Source organism: Brienomyrus brachyistius, unplaced genomic scaffold (genome assembly GCF_023856365.1).
Source record: "Brienomyrus brachyistius isolate T26 unplaced genomic scaffold, BBRACH_0.4 scaffold37, whole genome shotgun sequence".
Classification (NCBI taxonomy): domain Eukaryota; kingdom Metazoa; phylum Chordata; class Actinopteri; order Osteoglossiformes; family Mormyridae; genus Brienomyrus; species Brienomyrus brachyistius.
Genome location: NW_026042312.1, coordinates 44,449 through 59,282, shown reverse-complemented (window position 1 = coordinate 59,282; position 14,834 = coordinate 44,449). Strand labels below are relative to the sequence as shown.

At 43.9% G+C, this 14,834-nt stretch overlaps 2 protein-coding genes across 5 annotated transcripts in view; both read left to right on the top strand.

The window, feature by feature from the left end:
* LOC125722255 (stonustoxin subunit beta-like) overlaps positions 1-14,834 on the top strand; it is a gene marked incomplete at its 5' end in the record, with an annotated part of 198,601 nt that overhangs the window by 156,284 nt on the left and 27,483 nt on the right. The window lies entirely within an intron of this gene.
* LOC125722236 (NACHT, LRR and PYD domains-containing protein 12-like) overlaps positions 1-14,834 on the top strand; it is a 57,465-nt gene that overhangs the window by 15,148 nt on the left and 27,483 nt on the right. For all 4 annotated transcript variants that reach the window (XM_048998417.1, XM_048998419.1, XM_048998418.1 and 1 more), the window contains one exon: positions 188-1,943. In XM_048998417.1, the coding sequence (XP_048854374.1) occupies positions 188-1,943 (1,756 nt within the window). The remainder of the gene's footprint in view (positions 1-187; positions 1,944-14,834) is intronic.

Below are 14,834 nucleotides of genomic sequence, written 5' to 3'. Positions count from 1 at the left end.
TTCACGGTCCTGTATGCGGTGTTCCAGTAAAATACTCATGATAAAACTTTCAGTTTCACATTCACAGTCACAGGGAAATATCTGGATATGTATGTGTAAAAAAGTGTGTTTTTGGAAAATATTCTTCCTCTCATACTGGTCAGGATCATGGTGAGAATTAGTGCATTTTCCTCTCATTTCTTTTCAGGACAGCTCATGCTGCAACAGGAAATCAAGGGTAAACTTAAGAAACAATTTGAGTGTGTATTTGAAGGGAAAGCTAAGGAAGGACAGCCAACACTTCTAAGTGAGATTTACACAGAACTCTACATAACTGAAGGTGGGACTGGAGCAGTCAATGATGAACATGAAGTGAGACAGATTGAAACAGCATCCAAGAAAAGGCGAACAGAAGATACTACAGTCAAGTGCAATGATATATTTAAACCCTTATGTGGGCGTGAGACACCTATCAGAACTGTACTCACTAAAGGGGTGGCAGGTATCGGGAAAACAGTCTCTGTGCAGAAATTTATTCTCGACTGGGCAGAAGGAAAAGCAAACCAGGATGTTCACTTCGTATTTGCTCTTCCTTTCCGGGACCTGAATTTGATTAAGGGTGAATACAGTCTGATTAAACTGCTTCATCACTTTGTCCCAGAACTGAAATCACTTCAATCCACTGAGCTGTTTAGGTACAAAGTTTTGTTCATCTTTGATGGTCTGGATGAGTGTCGCCTTCCTCTGGATTTTCAGAACAATGAGAGCTGGTTTGATGTAACAAAGAAAACGTCACTGGATGTGCTGTTGACTAACCTCATTATGGGGAATCTGCTCCCATCCGCTCTCCTCTGGATAACCTCCCGGCCAGCAGCAGCCAATCAGATACCTGCTAAGTGTGTCCACCAGGTGACAGAGATACGAGGGTTCAGTGATGCCCAGAAGGAGGAGTATTTCAAGAAGAGATTTAATGATCAGAGCCTGGCCAGCAGGATTATCACACATGTGAAATCATCAAGGAGCCTCTTCATCATGTGCCACATACCTGTGTTCTGCTGGATTTCAGCCACTGTGCTTAAGAGGCTTTTTAGTGAGACTGACACGGGAGAAATTCCAAAGACTCTGACTGAAATGTACACACACTTCCTGATCTTTCAGACAAGTTTAAAAAATGACAAGTATAGGCTACCGACAAGTTGGTACAGGAAAATGGTGGTGAGATGGATGAAAAACCATGAAGCTAAGCTTAAGGAATGCAGCAAGCAATTCCTTTTAAAACTTGGTAAACTTGCTTTTGACAACCTTGAGAAAGGCAATCTCATATTTTATGTGGAAGATCTGACAGAGAATGGCATTGATGTCACTGAAACTTCAGTTTACTCTGGAGTGTGCACAGAAGTCTTTAAAGAGGAGTATGGGTTGTACCAGGAGAAGGTGTACTGCTTTGTGCATCTGAGCATCCAGGAGTATCTCGCTGCCTTATATGTGTTTCTGTCAAACTCATCAGCTGACTTGCTGGAGACTGCAGTGGATCAGGCATTAGAGAGCAAGAATGGACACTTGGACCTCTACCTCCGCTTCCTCCTGGGCCTCTCAACAGACTCCAGTAAGACTCTGTTACAAAGGCTACTGGGGCCGACAGAAACCAGCTCACATACCATTAAGGATACAGCCCAGTACATCAAGGGGAAAATAAAGGAGAATTTATCTCCAGAAAGGACCATCAATCTGTTCCACTGTCTGACTGAACTGGGTGACAATTCTCTAGTAAAGTCAGTACAAAGATACCTGAATTCAGGAAACATTTCGGCAGATGACCTCTCACCTGCACAGTACTCAGCTCTGGCCTTTGTGATGCTGATGTCAGATGAGGAGCTGGATGTGTTTGATCTGAAGAAATACATCAGATCAGATGAACAGCACTGCAGGCTGCTGCCTGTGGTCAAGAACTCCAGGACGGCTCTGTAAGTGACGTGGGGATGGGAAATCATGTCTGGTCTGGCAGTGATACATGAATATTGTTTGAAATGTGTAATATATATCATATATTTCTCCTCATTGATTAATAACTGGGTTTTATTTTGATAATCACAGCTATAGCTGTTTGTATAGCAGTAGCTAATCCTGACCACAGACTTCATAATGACTGAAGGTAGTGATGTCACTTTTTGTTTGTTACTACGTTTCCATTCCCATCCAGTCTGCCTTCTGATCACAGGCACAGCATCCTAACCTGCTATAGAAACAGTGAGGGCTCTTTATCCACAGGGTGTATAAGTGGTATGTGAGTGTTATTGTCAGCAGGCGTGTTCATGTGATGGAGCCCAGAGCTGGGAGCTTCTGTATGACTGCTGTCTCTGGCTGCTCACTGGCGCCCTCTGCTGGCCTCAGCTGCACCTGGCTGAGGATGTGAGGACACATCTAGTCTGGCAGACATAGATCAACATTGTTTAAAATATAAAATGAATATGTATATATGTAATTTATTTCCCCTCTTTTATCAACAAGGTACCTTTTTAATCTAGTTTATATTAACTGAAGGTAGTGATGTAGTAAAGACAAAAAAGACAAGATTTCCACAACCATCCTTTTTGTAACAAATAAGCAAAGATACAGCATCATACAGAATGGTCCAGTTTTCATTAGTATTGGGAAAACCACTAATATTTGTTTCAGTTCTGGATGCTGTAGGAAGCGTTTCTGTAAATACTGGGTGTGGTGCGTGACTCTTTGGGTTCGGACTCTGTGTCCATGAGCGGACGGTCGCTGGTTCAGATCTCTTGGCCGGCAGAGTGATGTCATCGCTGAGCCCTTGAGCTGCAGGGGTGTGGATGCTGGCCGATCCTGTGCTGCGACCCCCAAACTTCCTCTCACCTGTATATTTGTCGGCGTGTCTCTTGGAGAGCAAGATGGGAGGGGCGAAAGGACCATTTCCCCATTATTATTTATAAATCATTCAAACAAACATTTTTTCTAAAAGCCTATTTCACAGGACTGATAGCGCTCCAATTAGTGTATAGTTGGTTAGGGCTGGGCGATAAGTAAAAAAATGTGTATGTGTCATTTAGTATAAAAATATCGCAATAAACAATCATTTTGAGTCTCCCCCCTCCCCTAAACATCGAGTGCAATTTCAGTTCAGTTCAGATTTATTTGTATAGTGTATTTTCACAACATTATATCATCTCAAAGCACATTACAGCATCCCTGCCCAAAGCCCCCAGTGAGCAAGTCAGAGGGGACAGTGGCAAGTAAAAACTCCCTAGAAAGACGAAAGCTTGGGAGGAACCAGACTCAGGGGAGGAGCCCATCCTCCAGGGGGCAGCAGAGGAAGCCCTAACCCTAACCAGACACAAAGGGGGAGCCCATCCTCCAGGGGGCAGCAGAGGAAGCCCTAACCCTAACCAGACCCAAAGGGGGAGCCCATCCTCCAGGGGGCAGCAGAGGAAGCCCTAACCCTAACCAGACTCAAAGGGGGAGCCCATCCTCCAGGGGGCAGCAGCAGGCCAGAAGGACGTCACAGGTAGTGGAGACGTCGCAGGCAGCAGGGTAGGCAGGACATCTTGAAAATGTGGGGTCTCCAGGCAGCACAGCCCAGGGGGAGTAGGGGAAATAAAATGTGCAGTTAGCCAAAGTAGGGGAGACTAGAGGCAGTGCAAACAGTTAGGTGAGTGCAGTATGTAAGCTCCGGCAGATATGACTATGGCAGCATAAGTAGGAGGGAGAAGCAGGTGGGAACACAGGCATGGGGAGTCCCTGAATGTCAGCACTCCAATTCCACAAGGGGGTGTGAAGCTAAAGTGACAGACTGACAGTTCAGTTTATCCAAAGCCAATGGCACCGATCCCCACCCAGCTCTATACCTCACACTATAGGTCTGACTGGGAGTGAGCAGTTAGCTAGAGGTAGAACTAGAGTCCCTATAAGCTAAACTGAACAGGAGTGTTTTTAGTCTATATTTGAATATTGAGAATCAGCCTGAATCCCGCTCATCCACTGGAAGACCATTCCACAGCTGAAGAGCTCTATAAGAGAAAGCTCTGCAGCCTGCCGTAGCTCTTTCTACCCTGGGTACTAACAGATATCCTGCTCTTTATGATGTAAGAAAGCGAGGAGGGTTGTATAAGGTCAGCAGGTTACTAAGGTATTCTGGTGCAAAGGCCATTCAGTGTTTTATAAGTCAATAGCAGTATTTTGTAGTTAATCCGAGACTTAACTGGAAGCCAATGAAGGGAGCATAGAACAGGGCTAATATGATCATATTTATTAGTGTTTGTAAGAACTCTGGCTGCTGCATTTTGTACCAGCTGAAGTTTATGTGAGGATCCAGATGGGCACCCAGAAAGGAAGGCATTACAGTATCCAGCCTGGAAGTTATAAAGGTGTTAGTGTTTCCGCTTCATGAAAGGAGAGCATCTTCCGAAGCTTGGCTAGGTCCCGTACATGATAGAACACAGCTTTAGTGATGCCTTTTATATGAGCATCGAAACATAAATCTGAATCAACCAGAACACCAAGATCTCTGACCACTGTGTCAGGTTGGGTAGGAAGACCACCAAGGTTGTGGTTGTCAAACTTATTTTGAGTCGCCTTCGGACCAGTTAACAGTACTTCTGTTTTTCTGTGTTTAAAATAAAGAAATTATTTGACATCCAGCACCGGATATCTAGTCGACAGTCGTCTAACCGAGAGCTGTGATGCATCATCCGGCTTAACAGATATATATAACTGTGTATCATCAGCAAAACAATGAAACCCAACACCATGATTTCTGATAATACGAGCAATATATACAGTGTACAGTAGCGGCCCAGCACTGATCCCTGTGGGACACCATTGTAGGAATATTTAGCTCAGGTAAATTGTAATATCTCCACCAATATGTTTTTTGAAATTAATTACATTTGAATTAATCATTATTTAATGATGTTTATGAACTAATTGTTATGCCGAATGGTTGATTGCTCCAAACTCAATTGCAAATCCCCGTGAGTCTGTTAATGTGAGACTTACATGGGATTCACTAGTTACCAGTATCGCTTAATAGACTGGGTTAGAAGGCTCGTCCAGCGAGCTGCATCACCAGGTTATGTAAACGATCGGTAGCGAAGCTCCCCTCACGGCCGATGAGAGAGAGTCTCGCGATATTTCAGTCGAGTTTGAGGTTTTAGAGTGTAGTAGCCAAATCGCACAGAGGCAGGGACTATTGTGAGCACTCAGTGAACAGAGGCAGAAGTGGTGTAAAACTGGAGTGATTTTCCATCGGTTTGATACCAAACATGCCATACCAGCCTAGCGGTTCACACTGAATACCATCTGTAATGATTAATTAATGATTACTTATTATGTCATTATGTTATATTACTCACACCAGTCCCTGGTCTAAGTGGTCTAGGTTGCACCTCAATCAGAGGTTACCCTTTATACAGACATTATATGACATATTCTCATTTCAACAGTACATCTTACCCTTAGATAGACATGGTAGGATACAAAGATCAGATAAGGGCTGCTGAGGAATGTGGAAAAGAAAAGGGGGGAAGGTTAGTCAGTCAAAGAAAAAGAGTCTTTGAAAGTTAGGACACATTACAAACATGACCTGTCTGTATATTGAGACTAGTAGTCATGGGTAAATAAATATACAGATATACAACAGCCAAACTTAAAAGAAACTTTCTTTAGGGTGTTGGGTGAGTGGTATGTAAGGCAGGATGTCTGGGGAGGGGGTTGTGTGCCAAGTCGAGGGACCCCTGTCCTTGGGGTCCACTCTGCTGTCTGTAGGTCGTTAAAACTTTGAGCAATAAAAGTTGGAGTGCTGGCCCCCCTTGTTATCTGTGTGTGTTTAAGTGTGTCTGTGTGTGGGGTCACGAACCCCCCCTTTGAGGCCTAGGCCAATGTGTGCCTCTCGTACCAGGGTAGGCCTTGTCTCAGGCCACCTAGAATTTAAGCTTTGTGATATGTGTATGTGTGATCCTACACCAGATTTAAAATGGGTAACCTTAAAAGGGAAATACTGTTCTGCAAAGCAAGCACAGTTTGTGGAAACACGACCCTAAAGTCATAAAGCAGGCTAACAGAACTGCTTAGGTTGTTAAAAAGAAAGGAAGTTGGTTTACTTGTTTGCAGAGTGGATGGGGTCTTGGCAGTATTAAATAATACCTGCTTTTGTTTCTAGTAGAATAGATTACTGTAATGCCCTCTTGTCTGTTTCACATCTACAACGGGCCCAGAATGCCGCTGGCGGAGTGTTAACACGCACCAGTCACAGGGATCACATCTACACCGGGCCCAGAATGTGGCTGGCAGAGTGTTAACACGCACCAGTCACAGGGATCACATCTACAACGGGCGCAGAATGCCGCTGGCGGAGTGTTAACACGCACCAGTCACAGGGATCACATCTACAACGGCCCCAGAATGCCGCTGGCGGAGTGTTAACACGCACCAGTCACAGGGATCACATCTACAATGGGCTCAGAATGCCGCTGGCGGAGTGTTAACACGCACCAGTCACAGGGATCACATCTACAATGGACCCAGAATGCCGCTGGCGGAGTGTTAACACGCACCGGTCACAGGGATCACATCTACAACGGGCCCAGAATGCCGCTGGTGGAGTGTTAACACGCACCAGTCACAGGGATCACATCTACAATGGACCCAGAATGCCGCTGGCGGAGTGTTAACACGCACCGGTCACAGGGATCACATCTACAACGGCCCCAGAATGCCGCTGGCGGAGTGTTAACACGCACCAGTCACAGGGATCACATCTACAATGGGCTCAGAATGCCGCTGGCGGAGTGTTAACACGCACCAGTCACAGGGATCACATCTACAATGGACCCAGAATGCCGCTGGCGGAGTGTTAACACGCACCAGTCACAGGGATCACATCTACAACGGGCCCAGAATGCCGCTGGCGGAGTGTTAACACGCACCGGTCACAGGGATCACATCTACAACGGCCCCAGAATGCCGCTGGCGGAGTGTTAACACGCACCAGTCACAGGGATCACATCTACAATGGACCCAGAATGCCGCTGGCGGAGTGTTAACACGCACCGGTCACAGGGATCACATCTACAACGGGCCCAGAATGCCGCTGGCGGAGTGTTAACACGCACCAGTCACAGGGATCACATCTACAACGGCCCAGAATGCCGCAGGCGGAGTGTTAACACGCACCAGTCACAGGGATCACATCACACCTGCTCTCACATCCCTGCACTGGCTTCCTCTGGCTTCTAGGATTGATTTTAAAGTTCATTTGCTAATTTGTAAATATTTACGTGGTTTAGCTCTGTCCTGCCTCAGTAACATGACTGTAAGGTATGTCCCAGGCAGATCAGGCAGATCATCCGGCAGTAATTTACTGATTATTCCTAAAACCAGGCTGGGGAGGGAGGGGGCAGCTTTTAGTCACTATGGGCCCAAACTCTGGAACTCTCTCCCAGAAAACCTGAGAGCTACTGAATGTCTCAGTACTTTAAAAACTAGACTGAAAACGCATCTTTTCACCAAAGCATATAATAATCTATGATAATCAGTTTTATTATTTTATGCTTTTATTAATATCAGTAATTGTGGGGGCGGTCGCTTCCCCCAGAAGACATAAGGGCTAGAGGCCCCTATGAGGGAGGGGCCCCTACAGAGGACATGGGTGGTTAAAGTCCTTTATGATGGTATTTTTTAAATTTTTAATTTTATTTTACTAAAACATTTTTACTCTTTTTTTCACTTATTGTTATTTATTCTGAGCTTATTTGAATTTCTTTTTCTTCTTTTTAAATGTTTGCAAAACACTTTATAAACGCTGTGGTTAAAACACGCTATATAAATAATGATGGATTGATTCAGACACATAGATGAGAGAGAGAGAGAGAAAGAGACTTTATTTTTTTTACTTTTAACCACCTTTATTTAACAGTTAGCAGCCAATCCTAATCACAGCCCGAAGAGTAACTCAGCGTGAATCACCAGGCAAAAACCAAAACTCCATCAGCAGAAATAATCACAGGTAGGGCTGGGTATCGTTCCAAAATTTTCGATACCGATACCCTGAATTCGATACCGGTTCCGAACAATACTTTTTTCGAGATTTTATTTTAAGAAATATGTTTTAACAAGATTACATAACACGTAATCTCAGAGAAACTTTGGTTTTATTTTTTCAGGATGTTTGTGACACTTTTCACAGCAGGCTTATCTCTAAGACCAATAAACAAAGGAACAAAAGCACAAAATGAACAAAGTGTAGCTAGCACAATATATCAGTGCAAACCGTTTTAATAAAGTTCAAGCCATTTTAAGTCAATCAATTTTAAGTATTTGTGAGGCTCACTGCTGCTTAAAGGTTTAGTTCACCCAAAAATTAAAATTCTGTCATTAATTATCTACAAATGAAGATATTTTGGATTTAATCCAAGAGCTTTCTGATCCTCCCATAGATAAATTGTTGAATAAAGTTCTTTTTGTTTACTTTGCACACAGAACTATTCTCGCAGCTTCATATATTTATGATTGAACCACTTATATCACATGGACTTATTTTGACTATGTTTTTGGTTCCTTTCTGGGCATTGAAAACTGCATATCCAGTAAATCTATGGGAGGATCAGAAAGCTCTTGGATTAAATCCAAATTATCGTCATTTGTGTTCTGAAGATAAACAAAGGTCTTATGGGTTTGGAACAACATTAGGGTGAGTAATTAGTGACAGAATTTTCATTTTTTGGTGAACTAACCTTTTAAGATCACCTGAAATCACTCAACAGTTCTTCTTCAGAAATATTTGTATGTCTGCTTTTTCAGGAGACAGACAAGCCCGCTCCTGGCTGATAATGTCCCCAGCAGTGGAAAATGTACGCTCTGAGGGTGTGGATGACGCTTGCACGCAAAGATACCTTGATGCCAATTCTGGCAGAGTATCCTTCATGTCCCACCACCAGGTTACTGGACTTGCTGAGGACAGTGTAGACGGAAGCAGTCTGTACTTATTTATCTCTGCCTGAATCCTCTCTGTAGTGCTGCTGACAGTGGTCTGCATTCTTGCTTCAACAGCCATGTCCTCCACAGCTCCTCAAGGGCAGAAAGCTTTGGCCTCTTCTATTTACAAATAAGTAAAGAAATAAAGAAAAATATAAAACTCTATAAAGATAAATGCAAACAAGCTAATAGGAAAAATAGGATTTCTTTATATTTTCTTACCAGTGCTGTTGCAGATGCACTGTCTTCATCAGAGCTGTCATCTTGGTTACTCTCTTCAAGTGCCTGTTCTATCTGCTCAGTTGGAGTCTATATTCAATAACAAAAATAGGTTACACATATTGATCTACAACTCAAGAGGAGTAGAAGATTACCAATATGAATTAACACCTGTTCTGAGGTCCTTTTCATTAGCTCCTCCTCCAGTCTGGTCCACACTTCATTTGTCACTTTTGACTTGAATCTGGGATCTAAGGCTGTGCCCTCCTCCAAAAACTGTCTGATATTGCCATCCTTCAAGACAAAAACACTATGAGTCAATCACTGAATAATTCTAATGAAAACACGTGCAAATTCAACAGGATTACACTGCACACCTGGTATCTTTTTGAGAGGTCATTCCAGATAGTGTCCTTGATGGTCTTTGTGAAGGAGGAGTCCTCTTTATTCACTGTGAAGTGGTGCTGGAGTTTAGTTAAGAATCTGACCCAAAGTTGGGCTCCTTTCAGCAGAGACGCAGAGGGTTGAAGTGTAAAGTATCTTTGTAACTTTGACAAACTCTTCTGCTTTTCTAAAATCCTCATCAGAAACTCTCTGCAGTCTGTAAAATATAATCACATTCTTTAGCTGGACTATAGATTCATGAGCAAAATCATTCACACTGAAAATGGCATTTAGAATAAGAACTGGAGGTGGCCTGGATGGCAGGGAACTGCTCCAGGAATTGCTCCACCATGAGGAATAAGCTATTCCACCTTGTTTTCACATCAAGGATGACTGCATGTTCTGGAAGACCTAAAGTGAGAAAGAGAAATTCATGTTTGATAACCACACACACACACAAAGTGGCTATTTATTTGCACAAATGTTTTACTGCATGATTTAGCAAAGGATTTTTATTAACTATTTGGCCAAAGAGTTTTGCACTAAGGTTCATCTATTCTGATTTCTACCTACCGAGAAGACGCTGCTTCTCTCTAAGGACAGGTTTAGCCAGGCTGGATCTTTTCAGCCACACCACCATTGCTCGGATCCTTCCTGCCCACTGTGAGACTGAGGTAATTGTGTAAAGCTTCTGAGCAGCAATATTGAGAGTGTGAGCAAAGCAGCAAATTTTTTTAATACTCATCTTTTTTACTGCTACATCCAGGTCTGCTGCATTGTCCACTGTCACAGCAACTACTCTGTCCTTTATATTGAATTCATCAAGAATATCTCCTATCTCTTCTGCTACAATGTCCCCTGTCTGGGATGTGTATACCGACCTTGTATGTAGGACCTTCTCTTTCATGGAACCCTCTCTCACATAGTGAACTGACACTGTCAGGTAGTGGTCCTGTGCAATGCTGGTCCAGCCATCAGCAGTCACAGCCACATCCCTCACATCTTGCAACTCTTTCTTGACATTTTCTTTTTCAACTGCATACCATGCAGGTATGAGTGTATTTGAGAGCATGTCTCGGCTGGGGGACTGATATCTGGGGTTTAAGGTGCTTATCATCTCCCTATAGTTGACATCATCAAACACAAAAAAATTACAATTATTTTATAATTGTTGCTAAACTTTTTTTAAAAAAGTTTTAAAAATTATCTAGGTTAAGACTACCTACAAACCTGGCCAACAGCCTTAATGGTAATATTACAACATAATTTACAGCTTACTGTACTTACCGCCACCATGAAGCCTCCACAGTAGAAAAAGGCAGTAAACCTTTAACAATAAAATTTGTAACGGCCCTGTGGCATTCATCTTTCCTTTCTTTGTTCATTTTTACTTTTTCTGCCAGTGTAAATGGATTATCACTTGATGGTCTCCTAATTCCAGGGTCAGCACGAGCAGAGACTATAACATTAATGTGAAGAAAACATGAAAGCTAAACTGTTAATGCAGCCAAGGATAAGGACATTTAAATAAGATAAGTTTAATGTGAGGTAAACTTCATCATTTACTTTTAACCTTAAAGCATTTTAGTATCAACTTAGCTAGGTATTTAAAGTCATCGAAACAGTACATAACGTTACACAGCATACGTTAGGTCCGAAAAAGGATTAATAAATTGACCCTGCACAAACTTTAACTTAACTTTAACGGTTCAAAAGCTAAAAGTTAGCTGATTTTGTATGTCTGTTTACCTGTCGGAGCCCCAGCCATCGCGCCGTTATCCTCATCAGTCACGGAGGACGACGCTTGTGGCGGGCATGCTGCTGGAGGCCCTGAGTCAGGAAAATACTGAGAGGATGATGATGACTGCACTGGCGTGATCTTCTTGCAGTCAAACACGGAGCAACTTTCTGCTCGTAAATTAATTCCGTGTACTGTCAGGTGTTTTATCATATTTGACGTGTTGCCAGTCTTGGACGCGATAACCTTTTTACAAATATTGCATCGCACGCTGTTGCCGTCAATCTTAGCATAATGTAGCCATACTTTTGATCGCTTAAACATCGTTTGCGTTAAATTTATGCTATGCTTTAAAGTGTAGTATACTTTACAGCCTCACATTAGACAAGCTCTGGGCGAGTGGGAGTAACCGCCGTAAACTATTGATTTTCAAGGCAGCCTCGCAGCAGCCAATCACCAGCATTTGATCCGGGCACGTTAGGGGAGTGTTGACACTTGTCAGCTTTTTCTTGTCAAAAAAGACACTAATGGCGCTTTTTTAGCAAAAAAAAAAAGCTGGCAGCGTATGGTTACAAATAGCAGCTGAGCGCTCTTTTGTTGCTATAGCAACAGCTGCAATAGTAGCCTAGTGCTGTGTGATGCAAAAATGTCGAGAAAGAGAAAGTTGACTCTTTAAGTTACCGGGGAGGAGAATGTCGGTTCAGTTTATCTACCGGCACGTCTCCATTTCTTCTTGTTATCGAAATGACAGGTCTCGCTACTCGCTTGTCATTGGTCAGCTGTCAAAAAGACGCTTGACGTAGGACGTTCTTTTCAGAAAAGTTGAACTTTTTTCAACCTGAAAAGACGCTCTGAGCTGCAGTAAAAGACGCCGGCGGTGGCGTTTAAAAAAGCGGTCAGGACTTTTTTGAAAAAACGGGTTACTGCATAGGGTTATAATGTAAAACAGACGCTGGCAGTTTTAAAAAAGACGCCAAGTGTGAACATAGCCTAAGGATGCCGCACGTTTTCTAGCTCACTGACGTTGACAAGATTATACCCTTAGGTATAGAAATTTGGTACCGAACGAAAATGATTTTTTCGATACTCGATAGTATCGAGACGATTCAGTCGGTGCTTAAAAAGTATCGAACTCGATACCCAGCCCTAATCACAGGTCCCTTTTCGAAAACCCATTTTTTCCGAAAAACAGCCAAATTGTCCGTCACCTGATGAAACACAAAAAACCCAAGCTATGAATACTATCTCTGAGAACTCCATTGAGTAGTGCAGAATTTTTTTTATTTTTTTATTTATTTATTTTTTTAAACACACACCAGAATAAGAGTCGAGAAAGAATATAGAAGTTCTACGTCAGGTATTTCTGAAAAAGAAAAGTTTTGAGTCGTCACTTGAAGACAGTCAAGGATTCAGCTGTTCAGACATCTAGGGGGAGTTCATTCCACCAATTAGGTGCCAGGACAGAGAAGAGCCGAGATGCGTGTCTTCCTTGTGCCTTGAGGGGAGGAGGGACCAGTCGAGCAGTGCTGGAGGATCGGAGAGATCGTGGTGCAGAGCGGGGTGTGATGAGGTCCTTTAGGTAGGATGGTGCCAGAGAATTTTTGGCTTTGTATGCGAGCATCAGTGTTTTGAATCTGATGCGTGCAGCTACAGGAAGCCAGTGGAGGGAGCGCAGCAAAGGAGTGGTGTGGGAGAACTTGGGAAGGTTGAAAACAAGACGAGCAGCTGCATTCTGAATCAGTTGGAGGGGACGGATGGCGCTCAGTGGTAAACCCGCTAGAAGCGAGTTACAGTAGTCAAGGCGTGAGATGACGAGGGACTGGACGAGTATCTGGGTAGCCTGAGTGGAAAGAAATGGACGTATCCTCCTGATGTTAAAGAGGAAAAACCAACAAGAGCGAGAAAGACTGGCGATATGTGAGGAAAATGACAACCAATCATCTATGGTAACTCCAAGGTTTCTAGCAGAAACCGAAGGACGGATCAGGGAGATTTCGAAAGAGATCGCAAGGTCCTGGAGGGGGGATGAGTCAGCCGGGATGTAAAGCAGCTCAGTTTTACTAGTGTTGAGTTTTAGCTGGTGAGTGGTCATCCAAGATGAGATGTCTGCCAACCATGTAGAGATCTTAGTGGAGACATGAGTGTCTGAGGGAGGGAAGGAGAGGATGAGTTGAGTGTCATCGGCATAGCAGTGGTAGGAGAAGCCATGTGAGGATATAACTTCGCCAAGAGATTTAGTGTAGAGGGAGAATAGGAGAGGGCCAAGAACCGAGCCCTGAGGGACACCGGTGGAAAGACAACGTGGAGTAGATGTGGATCCATTCCACTCCACATGAACACGTGACTCCACCAGGGTCTTAAACAAGTCCAACACGTCAGTGTCCTGACCCTCCTGACACAGACGTAGAGTCTCCCAAGTGGACAACATTTATCCATTCGAGGTTTGGAACATTTACAACCAAAAATAAAAACAGCATCAGTGAGTATGATCCCCAGACCAACGAGCCAGTGACCCAGCAGCCCACTCAGTGGTGCCAGTCTGACACAATGACAGAAGGTATGGAAAACAGTGTCACGCTCACTACAGTACAAACACTGAGACACAACATCAGCATTAAACTGAGACACAAAACTGTATGTGAGCATTATGCAGTGCAGGATTCTCCACTGGAGGTCCCCTGAACGTTTGGGAAGCCGTCTCTTATAGAGGAGTCTCCATGACGGCAAAAACTCCCCTGGAGCAGCCAAATGGGCCTCCACTTCGTATCTGGCGTCCCTTTCAGGTCATGAGAGAAAAAAGACTTAACGGCAACATGGTACAGGAGTTTCCTCCCTGACAGGGAGAACCGGATATTCAGCAAGTACCGGAAGGAAATTATGTGACCAGTGTCACTGTGATCAACAGCTACCAGCGGGGTAACACACAGTTCTGGGAAGGAAGGGCAGGTCGCACCTCGACCCGGAACCCACTGTAAATATTCCTGAAAGGTTGGGGGGACAAGAACCTTCAAGTGCATGTAAAGGTTCCCAAGCAGCCCCACAGACCGGAACCCCACTTGGGTAGCAAGTGAGTCAGGTGACAAAAAGTGTCCAGACTCAGCATGTAAAATATGTTTTACCCTTGTGACCCCCAACTCCACAAGTATCTTATCGACTGAATTTGTAAGTGTCAGCCGTGAGGAAACAAAGGAATCATTAAACAGTGGTTCCTCAAGGCCATAGTGGTCATTCTCCATCCGTGCCACCCAGAACAAGCGCCAAGCATTCAGCACCGCAGCATAAAAACCACTCACTCCAATAAGCTGAAGTGCATCTCCAGAAAGTAAAAACATTTGTTTATCATATGCAAGGCCTCCGCAGCTGCGGAGCAGGGCGAGGGCCACATGCATCCACGGCAGGTGTTCGGTGCTGTAAAGCAGTGTCTGTGCACACTGGAGCCTCATCCCCCTGACCTCGCTCAGCAGATGAACCAGGCCCTGCCCTCCCTCAGACACTGGCAAATGAAGAATCCCCAAAGGGAGCCAGT